Source organism: Coffea eugenioides, chromosome 1 (genome assembly GCF_003713205.1).
Source record: "Coffea eugenioides isolate CCC68of chromosome 1, Ceug_1.0, whole genome shotgun sequence".
Classification (NCBI taxonomy): Eukaryota; Viridiplantae; Streptophyta; class Magnoliopsida; order Gentianales; family Rubiaceae; genus Coffea; species Coffea eugenioides.
The window spans coordinates 20,363,185-20,378,346 of NC_040035.1; the positions used below are offsets into that span (position 1 = coordinate 20,363,185).

The 15,162-nt window shown below is 36.6% G+C and overlaps 1 protein-coding gene across 2 annotated transcripts; it reads left to right on the forward strand.

The window, feature by feature from the left end:
• The first annotated feature begins 11,480 nt into the window (after window positions 1-11,480).
• Window positions 11,481-14,538, forward strand: LOC113749986. 2 transcript variants are annotated; one of them, XR_003464608.1, is made up of 3 exons: window positions 11,481-11,571; window positions 13,943-14,039; window positions 14,135-14,538. XR_003464608.1 is itself a non-coding variant. In XM_027293884.1 (2 exons), the coding sequence occupies exon 2, from the start codon at window positions 11,978-11,980 to the stop codon at window positions 13,517-13,519; it is 1,542 nt and encodes a 513-aa protein (XP_027149685.1). In that variant the 5' UTR covers window positions 11,481-11,571; window positions 11,725-11,977; the 3' UTR covers window positions 13,520-13,787. The 2 variants fall into 2 exon arrangements, 1 of the variants encoding a protein (XP_027149685.1); XM_027293884.1 differs by lacking the exons at window positions 13,943-14,039; window positions 14,135-14,538 and adding an exon at window positions 11,725-13,787.
• Window positions 14,539-15,162: the final 624 nt, after the last annotated feature.

Here is a 15,162-nt window from a genome sequence, read left to right on the forward strand (position 1 = left end):
AATCAAGTACATTTAGGATTTTCCAACTATCGAGGAGCTATACAAAAGAATATCTATACTAGCTCAACTCGTTCTTCATACTATCACAAGCCCAAAAGATTGTTCCATGTAAGGAAAACAAAATTTAACAGAGTGAGCTTTCGCCTAATGAGGTACCATCACTCAAGCATTCAAGGATCACATAAACACAATGATACTCAATTCAAATACGTTCATCAAGAGAGCAAAAACCAACACCAAGCAACAATAACGAGTAAAAGAATACGGATGGCTCTCAAGAGCCCTTTTTCTCTTTTGCCGTACTTGATCTCACCTCATTGACTCTCCGTCAATGTATATAGATTAACCATAACCGTAGACTCCACTTTACTCCGATTTCCGTCCACCACACATACCCCTTACCGGGCCCGAACACCAAACAGAACAGAAATGGTAATACTTGAGTATACTGGAATCAAGAGTCTCATACCCATAGATTCTTCAAAACAGTCCCCTTGACTTGTCAATTTTCCTCGACCAAGTCCTTACTGGCTCGAGTCAATTGACTTCCAATGAGGTTGAGCTCAGAAGTAACAGTAATGGTCGTTGGATACATGTCCAAACGACATCAGTTCAAGTATTATCAAGAGAATTCCATGTGATACAGTAAACAGTCAAATAAGCCGTAGAGTACGAGAGTGATAAAGTACACCCTCGTCTCATCTAGCATACGCAGTAATCACAAACAGTCCAATCACAGATTTCAAGTACAATAAAGTCATGGAATAACAATCACGTGAGTAGTACACTCACCGATTCAAGCAAAGCAAGGTCACAAATTTCCGCCTGACGTATGCCTTGAATCACCGGCACATCCTATAACCATCAAGGAAAACAACCATTGAGACTCGGACACGAGTCATAAACCTAATCAATTAACTACTAATGCAAGGCCAAAATAGAACTTGGAACGAAAATAAGAAACACTTGGTGCCAAAGGTTTAGACAACCCCCAAAGTCACTCATTTCCACTCAAAGCAAGCCAAAACCAAAAAATCGCATAGACTTAAAAGTTGGACAGCATTTTCCCTAAAATTTCATATTTCCATACTACAAACCACCACCAACATTCATCCAATACGGCCACAATCACACACACAAATCATAGGCTATTAGACCCACCTAATTAGGGCCATAACACCATTCAATCATAGCCAATCAAGAGTGTAAAGCCCCGAGGCAGAAGAAAAGGGAAAAATTTCTGGTGAATAGTGTTTTGTGGGGAATCCGGCTAGAAGCCGTGCAAATTCCTTGTATTTTTCTTAAAAATTCCCTTTTCTTTGACAAATACCACTTTATAATGGCCCTACTACTCAATCACCCCACAATAAGTGCCAATGAACCTAGAAAGTAGGGTTTCACGCTTCGGTTTCAAGTTTAGAGCAAAATTAGGGTTTTCGCGATTTTTCGCCGGATGAATTTTCGGTACAGAGTAAGGATTAAATTTGGAGAGTAAAAGTGAAAAATACCCTTACTGTTTTAAGTTTTTCCCCAGCAGTCCGTTTCGTCAGTTTGTCCAGTTTATCACGTTTTTTCACTAGGAACCGTACTGATTTAGCTTTTTTCCAAAACATGAAAGTTTTAGGATTCTGACTTAGCTTTTAAATGCCTCTAAGAACACCTGAATCGGTCTTTTATAACCTGAGATATGACCATTACAGTGCAATGTGGTTAAATAGCCGACGAGTTAGATTTTGGTTCTGTAATTTGAGGATTTGACTAAGTTGCATTAGAAACTGGACTAGGTGACCTTCATGAACATTGTAGCCCTGTGTCTTAGCTTCAAAACGGCATAGGTTGTGCCTTAATCCGATAAGCGTAGCCTCGGATATGTTATTTCCGCATTCACACGTCAAATCTGTCTTTTGCTAGATTGAATTTCTGCACTTGTTATTATTGTGATTCTTATTCTTATGATATTATGAGCCTATGGAACGGCTTTTGACCTGAATTATGATATGCGTGACTTTGGGTTGTGGCTGAGGAAAAATAATGAAGCCTAAATGGCTGGAAAATTAGGTAAACACAAAGGGCATGCTGCCCGAATTTACGCTCGAGGACTAGAAAACTATACTTGTAACTTGTGTAAAGGTTAAGTGATTATCACTTAAACAAGCGAGCACCTTTACTACTTTGTTATCGAGGGTTATACGTTAAAAACCTAAACGAACTTGTACCCTTGAGGAAAAGATATAATGGCCAATGTAAACTTGTATTTCTTTGTACTTTCAACTCAAGTGTTGTTTTCCAAGTATATATACTACAAAAACCTTACGATTTGAAAAGCGAGCAAGTGTTTCACGAATGTCTTTCAAATGAATTTCAATTGGTTGATTCTTAATGAACGGAACGTTTAAGTTTCGAATCTTACTCGTGTTTCAAAGTTCTCAAATTGGATTTCTATCGCAGATCTGGACTTCAAACCTGGAGTATAGTTGAACGTGAATACTTGAAGCACTATAATTGGAGTGAGTGATCCCTCGACTGTTCCCAAAGTTACTTTTGAACTAATTCTTGCATTTATTACTCCATTGCATATCATTTGGGTTCGGGTGTGTGCCATGACATAATTTGGCTCCAATGAGTTCCTGGAAAGCCTTGTGCTTAGAACCAATGTCTCCACTATTGTTTACATATTCTTTGGAGCCCGATGGCTCCTTACTTCTGTTTCACGGTTACCTGATCTAAACGAGCATTGGATATTTAAGTACAAGAACTTCACTGGCTCACATGAGCAATAAATGAACATTTGATTACTGCATCATGACATCATATCAATGTTTTATTGTGAAATATACTTGGCTGTTGATTTTACTGGTCACTCGTTGAGCTTCTAGCTCACCCCCTACTATCTTCTTCTCCCCACAGGGATCGAAGTAAAGGAAGAACTTGTTTTTGGATCTTTGTGTGGCTGGATGGCGTACATCTTGTATAGTTTAGTTTTGGTTTTGGTTTATGTACTTTTGGGCTTGTATAAATATTTGGAATTGAATCGGATGTAAATCTACATTTTACGCTTAGAACTAGTTTCCGCTTCGCTTATGATATGTAATTTTGAAGAATTGGATGTATTATTTGAGTTGTACCTTGTAATTTACTTGAGGAATGGAGTAAGTGAATGAGTCCCGGCGAGAGCTGGGCAGGCGGTCCGCTAAACCCTTTGGTTCGCCTTAGGGGGAGGTGGGGTCGTTACAAAGAGTTCCACAACAAACCCTTGAAAAGCCCCAAATTGAAACCCTAAACTGAAATTTAGCTATACAAACGGAAATTTTCCGCAAACAACCACAACTAACACATAGAAACTCTAGTTTACACCACATAAAACTATCATTCCATGGCCAACCATAGACATCATATAAAAACAGAAAATTATCAATAAAATCTGAAATTTACTACAACTCTACTCTAAACCATAAAACCTTCCACAAAATAGCCTCTTTAGTCACCAAAAACCACTAATTTACCATTATTACAAACAAAGAGAGAATTGCTAAACAAAGTACCTTAAAAACTCACAAAAGATGGTAGCTTAGGGTGTCTCCTTGCCAAACTACTCCACCAATACCTTTGTTCCTCCTTAATTAGCACTTCTATGGAAGGGTTTGAAATTTAGTCGGTTAGAACTTGAGATTGAGGCAAATTTGAAGTTGGAAATTGAAGTTTTCTCCCTTGGCTTTCTTCTCAAGAGGGCCGGCCAAGATGCTAAGAAATGAAGATGATTTTGGGTCAAATTGATATTTGGTAAAGTTAGGGAATAGTGGTCAAAGTCCAACTTTGAATAAGAAGATTACACATGGCGCCTTTTAACTAGCATGAGATGCAAGAGGCCTAAAATGAAGGGAAAGGGGAATTGAGGAGCATGCCAAATGATAAAACTAAGGAAAAATGCATGATATGTAGTGAACAGGCAAATAATGCATTAATGAAAAACAAAGGAAAAATCCTATTGGGTCTAGCGTTGGACTAGCCCTTTCTATGAATTCCTACTAGCATTAGACTAGTGGAAACGATAAAAGAAGCCACAACTAGCGTTGGACTAGTGTGGTGACGTACATTCATCCATTCCATTCATCCACACTATAAAAAGCGAGTAGACATGCAAATCACTTATAAACACGTAGCACATAACACTTAGCATGTTCGACTAGATACAAGAGCCTAATAAAGCAATTAAACATGTAGCAACAAAAGCAAGCAACCAAGGGGAAGGGGAAATGGACCAGATGCTCTCCGAGCCCTATCTATTACAAGCCAAGAGGTGTACACATACCCCATAATGAATAACTTAATGAAAAGCAAGAGTAAATGAAATAAAAGAATTAAGGAAAAACTAGTAAAGCAAGTAGACATGCAATTCTCACGTAGCACGTTGGATCACATAGGAGAGACAAAAAAAATAAAAGAAATTATACCTCCCCCTCGATGGTAATCAAATGAAGTAAAAATGGCTTCAAAACAATAAAAAAAGTCAAGGTACCACTTTATTTAAGAAAAATTAAAAGAAATGTGCAAAACAAAGCTCACTTGATCATAAAGTCCCTAAAGTCATGTCTTAAGCGAAATTGAAGCAAAGCATGGTAGTCAATTGAAGCAAACAAGCAATGAAGTTGCACAAATTAAAATTACCAAGGACCAAATTGATGAAATTATTTAATTGATTGGGTCATAGTGAAATGATGGGAGACTTGGGGGGTCAAAATGCTAAATTCAGAAGTATTTGCATGCATGCATACGTAGGAAACAAAATTTTCTGCAATGAACATCTTCTTGAAGTTAAAACAATCGCTGGCTGCATTTCCATCTCATACACAAATTCTAAGCAGCTTTGACTAATCCTTTCATCTATCCAAACTTTGGATTAAGCAACAAAACAAACAAGTTCCACATCTAACATGCAAAACATGGAAGGAAATTGTACAAACACTTATGAAACCTTTATGCAAGATGGAAGAAGATTGCTGCAATTTGGAAGCTTTGGCAAAGGGTGGAATCTTTTGGCAACAAAACTAGTTGTGACTTTCATTTCCAAATGCAGATTTCAGACCCAAAGGATAGCTTTGTTCAAAAACAGAAAAGGTTAACCAAAATCATAGTGTGGAACTAAACCACAAGGCCCGAAACTTTGACAGCAAATAAGCAAAAACATAACAAAAACTGATGCAAATTTCTTGGAAACTTTCATGCAAAACGATCCAGCTACCTATTGTCTATGTGGCCAGCAAGCATTCAATTCCAACTCAAGTATGTTTAGACCCAAACACCCAAAACCAATCTAAGCATCATAACAACCATTTCAACATTCAAACAAACCAAAACATAGAAGAAAAATCATGCAAAGGCTGGAAAATTCTAGGCAAAAGGTTCGGCAATCCTGGCTTGTTCATTTTCAGCAAACATTCGACCATAGCTCAAGTGTTTTTGGACCCAACCTTGCAAAACTCAACACTAAACTTTCCATTTTCTTCCCTTCTACATAAGATTAAGTATGCAACTTAAGTGCAAAAACCACAAAACAGTCACGGAGAAGAAAACATCACAGAGAAATGTAGCAGCTTTTCCTACTTGGGCCTAGATATGTTTGGGCATGAGAACTCAAACAAACTTCACTAATTTAACAACCCAATGTCATTATCTTCACCAAAACGCCATCATCTACCCTTCCTCATAACTGGTTTCATTTCTGCAATTTCGTAATGCTTTGAAAAAAACTTTTTCTGGTTCCCTAAAACATTTCATTCAACCAGCCAACCATTTGCAAATTTGTCACCATGAGAAAAACCAAAGCAAACAAGTCAAGATTCAATTAAGGCTCATAGCAAAATCATCCAAAATATCAATAACAACCCATGACCTCAATTTGAAGACAACAGCCTCTCGGACACACCAGTGAACATGACAAAACAGAAGTGAAAGCAACGAGGATGACAAACAAGCATAACTAAGGAGCCTGAATCTAATCGTACTTCATATCTGGTCTTCCTATTTGCAACAAAGTGCAGATTGAACTTAGCAAATCATGGCCATAATCATTTAATAACAGAAACAATACAGCCGGGTCAAAGCTTGCATTTTTATTGCTGGTTTTTATCTAGGACCAAAAATAGAAACATAGACTATGGGAACAAAACAAGTAGCGGAACTCTTGGTTGCAAAAAGAGGATAAAAGAAGAGGCTACCTTGAGAAATGATTGAGCTTCTCAGTAGACCGACGAAGCCTGCTGCAACCTCTTTGCAGGAGACCGCCAGTGAAAGCCCAGAGATCCGGCGACCCCTTTCTCTTTGTTCTTCCTTGCAGTTTTCTTTTTCGATTTCGCCTAGAAACTCCGCTCTCTCTCGCTCTCTGCCTTTTCTCAAATTTTCATCCGTCACCTTTCTGGTTCCTCTCTACCCCTCCGCCGTATCCTTTCTTCCCTCTAGCCGCTCCAGATTTTTCTTCTCTTTAGCCGCTCCAGATTTTTCTTCTTTTTCAGCCCCAAACCTTACTCCTAGCTCCCTCTTCTCCCCCAGCCAGCCCGTAGCTTCCTTGAAGTTTTCCTCCAAAACCTAACCGCTAACCTTCTGTTTTGTTTAGCCTCCCCAAAACCTCTCCTTTCTCTCGCTGGTCTCTTTCTATAGCCGTCCCCTTCTCTCCAAAAACTCTCGCTCAGTTTTTCCAAAACCTCTCTATCTCTCCCCCTTTGCGGCTGTTGTTTCCCTTTGCTATTTATATGGGAATCCTCCTCCTAAAACCCTCAGCCATCTTTTCCAAAATTGCAGCTAAAGGAGCTGCCCAATCCTTTCTTGCAAGCTGCGACAATACGCAGCTGCAAATAGCGTATCTTTTTTTTTTTTTTTTTTTGAAATTAATTAAAACCAAATTGATAATAAAAACTAAGTAATAAAAAAACAACAATTTTACATCAAAATAAACAAACTAAAACAGCAAAATTGCCATTTTCAATCTTTTTCTTTCATTTTTCATTTTTCATCATTTTTCACTTTTTCTTCTTTTTTTTTTCACTTTCAAGAAAGCATTGAATTTAAATTACAAATGACTAAATCCTATTTTTTGAATGCTTTTTCCTTTTCCTCTTTCCCTTTTTCAAGAAATTCTATGATAAAAACTTAAAAATAAAAATAAAACTAGAAACTAAAACTAAAAAACGAAACAACAAATAAAAAAAACTAAAAATGAAATTACACCAAAAATTTGGTGTCTACACTTGCTTTTTCATGAACTTTTACCATGATTTGGACCTTATTTGTACGATGGATTAAGTAGCTTAGACTACTCACTTGGTCTCTTAATGAGCCTAATTTAGTAAGGCATGAACCTAATGGTAAACAATTTTCACTCGTTGCCCTAGGGGTGAGAAACGAAGGTGGTCGTAACTGAGAAACTTGACGTTTGACTACTGCTTTGCTTGACAGGTGAGTGTTCCACTACCTGCTACCTGCTTATGTGAAATATCTGAATACTTGATTTACGACTGTTTTAGCCAAACCCTGATTTGATAAAAATGGAGGCGAGTGTGTACTTTATCGCACTCGTCCTCCCTCACTTTCCACTGAGGCTCTGTATACTGCTATTATGAAATGTGAATTCTCTATATGTGACTGTACTTGAATTGTTTGGGTGATATCCCATCAACTACTACTACTGTTTGGGTACCCAACCTCATAGGTGAGTCGGTCGTATCAAGCCAGCAAGGGCTTGGTCGAGAAGGCCGATAAACCTTGAGGACTGTTTACTGTACACTGAAATCGGTATACTCGAGTATTACCTAACTACTGTTTATGGAGTGCGGGCCCGGTAGGGGGTTGATTGGTGGACGGAGACAGGTGAAAGTGGTGTTCTACGGACTTGATATTCTGTGTATACAAGTGTTGACGGAGAGTCAACGGAGACATTTATGATCAAGCTCAAGGGGATTTTGGCTTTTGAAAGCCACCCATGTCCTTGAATTGAACTGTGATTAAATTGTTATTGTATCATACGGTATTTATTTGGTTATTTTATGCCTTAATTTTGGCTATGTGGTTACTTGCTTTACTTGGAATCTCACTGAGCTTTAGCTCACCCCACTCCCTTTGTTTTCCTTAACAGATCGGGGATGGACTAACGGTCAAGAGCCTTCTTAACTTTATTTTGCTTGAACTTGTAACCTTTTGTTAAGATGACTTTACTTTTGACTTTTGTAAGCTTGAATTCATAAGTTCGACTTACGTTATGTAATTGTAGTATAGAGTGGTAAGTGTGACTTTTAGCTTGCCGTTTTAAGTTTGAAAAGTTGGCTTGACGGTTATGTGCCATTAGGGTTGGTACGATTTAGTTTGAATTTATTTCATCAGTTATTTTGAGTTGTTAGTTCTTTGAACGACTGAGCCCCGGCGAGAGCTGGGCAGGCAGTCCGCTGATACCCCAGGGTTCGCCCTAGGGAGAGGTGGGGCTGTCACACTACGTGGCAATCAGGATTATAAGGTGGTAATAATAACATCATTATGGGAATAAAATTTGAAAGTGAATCATATTGAGAATATTTTTTAGAAAAAGTGTTATTTTAGCAAAAAAATTCAATTATGAAAGGGGGATGAAAAGTTACCGTAGCATGAACAATAACTTCTTAGCCCGTTTTATATATTTAGGATTTGATTTGCAAAATTTAACTTTGTACTTTGAGTTAACCCTAAGCATTAAAATTGACCCAATCCTCACCAAATTGATACATGTGAGTGACAAGGTTTTAAACTAGTTTGACTAATAAAAATAGTATCTTTTGGTCACTCAACTAAGAAAATTTTCGTGTTTAGTCACTCAACTACTAAAATCATAGTTTGCAATCACCAAATGTGTGTTCTCATTAGTTGAATGACCATTTTGCCTAACTTAATAGTTTAGTGGCTAAAATTGGAAATCCTAAATAGTTTAGTGTTAGTATGTTATCTTTACTCTATTTTTTGTTTACCATTGATTACATAATTAATAAATGTAAAATAAAAATCATAAAGTGCAATCAAGACTTGAGAGCTCAAAAGCAATGAAACTAATTGCATTGTCCCCTTAAAATTTTAGGTAGTTAAGCTTTATTACTCTCAACTTTGGAAATATTGACTTTTACCTTTTTTTATTTTTTTCAATAAAGGAGGGATAGGACTCAAGAAACGAGAAGAGGACAAGAAAATTGGAACCCAGAACGTCTAATTCTTGGGACCTCTAATATAAACTTTTACCTTTCTATAATCTAATTAAACATTTAAAAAGCTAATCGGTTGACTATTGATATTATGGCCCATGAACTCTTGTTGGAATGACAAATAAATCCTTTAGGCTTTAAGTACCATATATAGTAACGTATGGCAAGAGTTGATTAGAGTAAATTTAGATTATATATGTTCTCATGATATTACACGCAAAATTTTGTTTGTGATGGAAATTCTTTTTATTATGGGAAATAAGTTCCATTACAACATATTTATATCACTTTACTTTAATCAGTATTACACAATCAATGTTTATGATTATTGTTTACTTAACAAAAGAATCATTTTTAAGAAAAATCTTGACGGAAGTATTTCAAAAAATTTCTTCACAAAATTTGTTCATGCCAATTTATTTTCCATTTAAGAACTCCTATCTTTGATGTTATTGAGGTAAAAGTACTCGTAAATTTTCTTTTGAGTAACTGAATCATTTATACTATTTATCAATGAGAAGAGTTGTGTATTTTGATTAAAAGCAATCTAGACAAATAAGCCTCTCTCTAATTCATTTATGTCAGTCTGGAACTGTCCCTTCAGATTTCAAAATAAATCAGGTTGTCCATAATATGCTGCAAAAATGAAATTAAAGATTGATTAGCTCCATCTTAAAAACATAAAATGTACCAAAAAAAAAAAAGAATTGAAGATTATTGAACAAAGCTATATAAGATTTCCATCAATAAGTTTAGAATAAAGTAAATTTGATTTCTGTTACTCTATAAATTGTGTTCTAACTTTATGTCATTGTTGATACATTAAATCTAATACCACGTTTTCAGTAGAAAAAATTGTTTTGGTGACTAATTTGGAAGCTCTTAAAACATAATCGGAAAAATGAGGTTAGTTAAGTTGTACCAAATGCGAAAGTGCTTTGGGGAAGTATTACTTTTTGACTTTGAATTAATAGATTATACGCTTTAAAGAGTCCAAAGACATTTGGTCACAAGAGATCATCTCTTTGTTAAATAACCCCTTAATGGTATCAATGAGATAGGGTAAAATTTATATCTCAAATATTAAGGTGGTATAGTGTACGCACTTAAAGCACAAGAGTAAAGGCCAACTGTTATTCTTCCTCTTTTTTTTATTTTATTTAACCAATCGAGTGATGTCGAATAGTAAATGAATTACCTGCCATATAAAGAGGTTAAATTTTTGAAATTTTAATCATTTTTACATTGTTAGAGTTATACACACACTCCAGGAGACTTGAATGCATCAAGCAGAACTCCCATTTAAATTTGAGCTGTCTTTTTTGTTTTTTTTGGGGGACGGGGGTGGTGAATGGTTGTGGTAAGGGAGGATTAAAATTTTTTAAAAATATTTAAATAAAATTATAAATTTTAAAAATACCTCCAAAATATATATAGTAAAATAAAAATTTTTAGAAAAACCTCTGAAAAATATTAATCGATATGCATCCTTTGCTTTTACACATATGGCTACTGGCTGTACTTGCTGGAGTTAAATAATTTACATTGACCAATTGACTTGTGGCAAAGATGTCGTCATTCTTCCATGCAAGTCTTGAACAAAAATAAAAACACAGTTAAAAAAAAAAGGTTACAGCAAAATCCTTCTTAAGAAATATAGCCGATTTACTTTGGAAAAGAGAGAGAGAGAGTAATAAGAGCATTCAATCTAATTTAATGAGGACACGACACGGACCACGGGCAGTGCAACCGTTCCTAGCGATTTTGTGTATTTTACATATCGCGTAATTTTATTTTCATACGGCGTAATTTTATTTGTATAATGTGTAATTTTAAAACAAATTTTTATGAGTTTCACATATATTATTAAAAATAAAGTATAAAAAATAATTAAGGGTTAATTCCACTTTGTCCCCCCAAACTTTGGACGATTATCCACTTAAGTCCCTAAACTTCAAAATGGGACACTTTGACCACCCACGACATTCAGGATTTGTTAACAATTTTCCTTAAGTGGGAGGTACTTATAAGTTTAGGGACTTAAGTGTCCCATTTTGAAGTTTAGGGACTTAAGTGGATAATCGTCCAAAATTTGGGGAGGCAAAGTGGAATTAACCCAATAATTAAAATCGTACAATTTTTTTGAATCAAATTTTGACCGTGAACAGCTCTGGAGCTGTCCATCCCCTCATCCGACACGACACAGCCCAAGGTACTTTTAAGTTCTCCCACCCACGGTTAAGAAAACCATTGCTGATTACCATTTACTGGTCCCTCTCTCCTCTCTCTCTTGCTGCAAAAGAGTACTTGCAAAACCCCTCAGTTTCTCTGAAGAATCACTATTCTAGATCACAAAAAGGTAATCCTATCAATCATCCATGCTATTCACATCGTGCATTAGAAATTCTTTTTCAGGCTTTTTATTTTATTACTATCATTTTTTATATGGGCATCATTCTCTATTGCTGTTCTTCATATATCTGAAACTTTACTGAACTTCACTGAACCTCAGGACCTTTTTCTGAGTTCTCGGAGATAAATGAAAAATTTTAGATTTGGGTATTGCAATTCGATGTAAAGGGTTTCCGAATTGTATGGTTTTGACGGGTTTTTTATGAGCTGTGGTGTTTGGACATTTGTGAGCTGATTATGTGCTAAAACTTTAATTTTTGAGAGGTTTTTATGACTTCATGTTTAGATTGGTACAAATTCCATTCGGGTTTTCAGGATTTTTTTTTTAGGGTTTGGAAGTTTTGGTGTGGAAGATGAATAATAACAATCCGGGTAGTGGGTTTTTATCCGGTTATACAGGAGGGTTTTTGGGGATGAATAGGAATCAACAAAATCCTGGTGGGCTTTTGGGGATGAGTAGAAGCCATCAACAAAACTTAAGTAGCAGTAATCCAGCTCGTCTGCAAAATGACCAAGTTCCATCTCCGATGAATATGATATCAGTGGCTGAAAAGGATTCCAGGATTGGGCTAAGGGAGGTCAAAGACTCAGCACCAAGAGGTTTTGCTATGACTTTTGCAAGAGAGAGGGTTGCGGGACCTAGGAATGTTATGAGTAATGGTGCTGTTAACATCAATGAGATCTCAAGTGATGAGGATGACCCAAGTATGGCAGAGGGCAATGGTAGGGATACTGGTGGAGGAAAGGGCAAAAAGGATGCTCCTTGGGTGAGAATGAAGTGGACGGACAATATAGTTAGACTTTTGATTCAAGTTGTTGCAAATGTTGGAGAAGATGGTCCTTCAGAGGGTGCTGAGGGAGCGAGGCGAAAATCTGGTATCATAAAGAAGGGAAAATGGAGAACGGTCTCAAAGGTATTGATGTCTAAGGGTCTTTGTGTTTCACCTCAGCAGTGTGAGGATAAGTTCAATGATTTGAACAAGAGGTACAAGAAGTTGAACGACATTCTTGGAAGGGGTACTTCATGTAGAGTTGTGGAGAATCCAGCTCTATTAAACAACATGGAACATCTCTCTGACAAAGCAAAGGAAGATGTGAGGAAGTTATTGGGCTCAAAGCATTTGTTCTATAAGGAAATGTGTGCTTACCATAATGGCCAAAAGATTACCGATTGCAATGATTTTGAGTTACCAGTTCATGCTGCATCTGTAGCAGAACAAATTTGGGAACATTGTGATGGTTCACCTGTTGTAGGAGAAGGCACCAAAGACAAGGATGGTTCACCTGTTGCAGGAGAAGGCACGACAGACAAGGATGGTTCACCTGTGGCCGCACAAAGTTCAAAAGACAATGACATCTCTGAGGGCGATGATGCTGATGAAAATGATGAAAGTGACCATTACATGTCTGAAGATGAAGCTGCAGATAACAACAATTCTGGGAGTGTGGATAGGGTTGAAACAAGTGAAAATAGGGAAGTGTGGAAGGATTATGGAAATACTAGGTCTCGATCTGGGGCCGGTGATGATTTTCAGGCAGAAATCGCTGAAATGTTTAGTGACCCTACAAAGTCTCAATGGGAGCGGAGAGAGTGGATCAGGAAGCGTATGCTTCAACTTCATGAGGAAAGAATTGGCATACAAGCTGAAGCTTTTGAGTTAGAAAAGCAAAGATTGAAATGGCAGAGATTCTGCAACAAGAAAGAGTTGGAACTGGAGACAGCTAGGCTGGAAAAGGAGAGGTTGATAATAGAGAATGAGCGCAAGGCATTGCAACTGAAGCAGAAAGAAGTGGAGGTGGAATTTCGGAGGCCGGAATCAACATTTAACCTGACTTCTTTTAGTATAGACATAATGGGGGGAAGAGAGCAGATTGATTCAGGAAGGCAACACTAGAGGACTTGTAACTTCTTTCGATGTTTATGACTTTCATCTCCTCTTTTGTAGAATTGAAGATTGTACTTCCGATCCATTTGCATTACTTTGTGGTCTCACTTCTCTTCGAATTCCCATACCATCGTATTCTAGCCAAGGATCGTTTTGATATTCAACAGCATGGTATGGTTTCGTTTGTAATAGTTATAAATGTTGTGTTTTGTACCCTGGCCTCATTCCAAGAAAATTGCTTATGCCTTAACAGCATGTCTGCTTTCTATTTCTATGATTATTAGTGCAGTTGAGTTTAGGATGCCTTTGCCTCTCAGTATTTACTGCAGTTAAGCACAGAGGATTATTGATGTCTTTCTGGTTATACTTGCGCTTAAGTTTGTTGTTCTCTACGTGGCTGACAATACTCCATTTCTGAGCTAAAATGTGCAGGTACGAAGCAATATTAACCAGATGTATTTACTGATTGGTCGTTTTACTTGACAATAGGATGAAAGGAGTGTTAGTTAGTGCTAAACATTTAATGAAGGTACTTGCACTATGCTTTTTTATTTCTTTTTTCCCCTTAAGTGTGTTATTCCTTTTATATTTTAACACTGCTATATTGTTCGGTATATTCAACAGTAGCAAATAATGCAAGTATCAAATTTGATGTTTGCCAAACATAATGTACAGACCAAGTAAGAAGAAGCAGAGATGACAACTTTTTCTGGACTAGCATTGAAGTGACTTTTCATGATTTACTACCTTTTTCTTTTTCACATTCTAATGGACTTTTGATTGGGTGGAGCTTCATTTAGTTTTCCATTTTTTTTATAATCATTTTGTAATGTCTCTTTGCGCAGGATAAGGGTCAATTAAAAGTTTTGGTATGGATTAAACTCAACAAAGTGCCCATCTTGCGCTTTTGGATATTCTCACACAATGTAATATAACTGTTCAACTTCAACTTTCTTATATAATGGGAAAAGACATGAAATGGCAATGGAATACAATAGTTAAGCTCATTTGTAGGAAATTGGTATGTAACAAAGGATTCAATTGACAGTTATTCCATTTTTGGAGGTATTATATTCATCATATTATGAGAATGAAGTCTGCTTCAAGAATGGGTGATTTTCAGATAATGGCTCTATAAAGAACCTGTCCAACTGTCGTCAGAATTCACGCACTCATTCAAGCTTAATAAAGAATCACACATCAACCATCGACTTAATTAAAAAGTATTTCGAATATACAAGCCACAACTTCTAAAGTTAGCAATTACTATTACAATCCACCATATCAAAAAATAACAAAATTTATACTTTAAGAATCTCCAATAACATATAAAAGGTATATTAACTTCTACCAAAAGTCGCTAGTTTAGAACCTTCAATTTTCACCTCCAAAACTAGTTAAGGAAAACAAACTTAAAGGGATGAGTTAACGCTCAGTGAGGCCAAGAAAATCAAGCAAGTAAGCAAATAGCACCAATTACTCAAATAACATACTTGAAAACAACTTTAAACATGAACTTTCATTTCAGTGCACAAGTAGGAAATAACATACATGGAAGGATACAGGAGCTCTCAGGAGTTATTTCCACGTCTCGACCGATTCAAGCTATTTGGGATTGACTCTCTGTCAACTCAAGTAGTAACATGACCGTA

What these genes read in the sequence shown, in the direction of transcription:
- LOC113749986 (XM_027293884.1), top strand. Translation starts at nt 11,978, where the DNA reads ATGAATAATAACAATCCGGGTAGTGGGTTTTTATCCGGTTATACAGGA.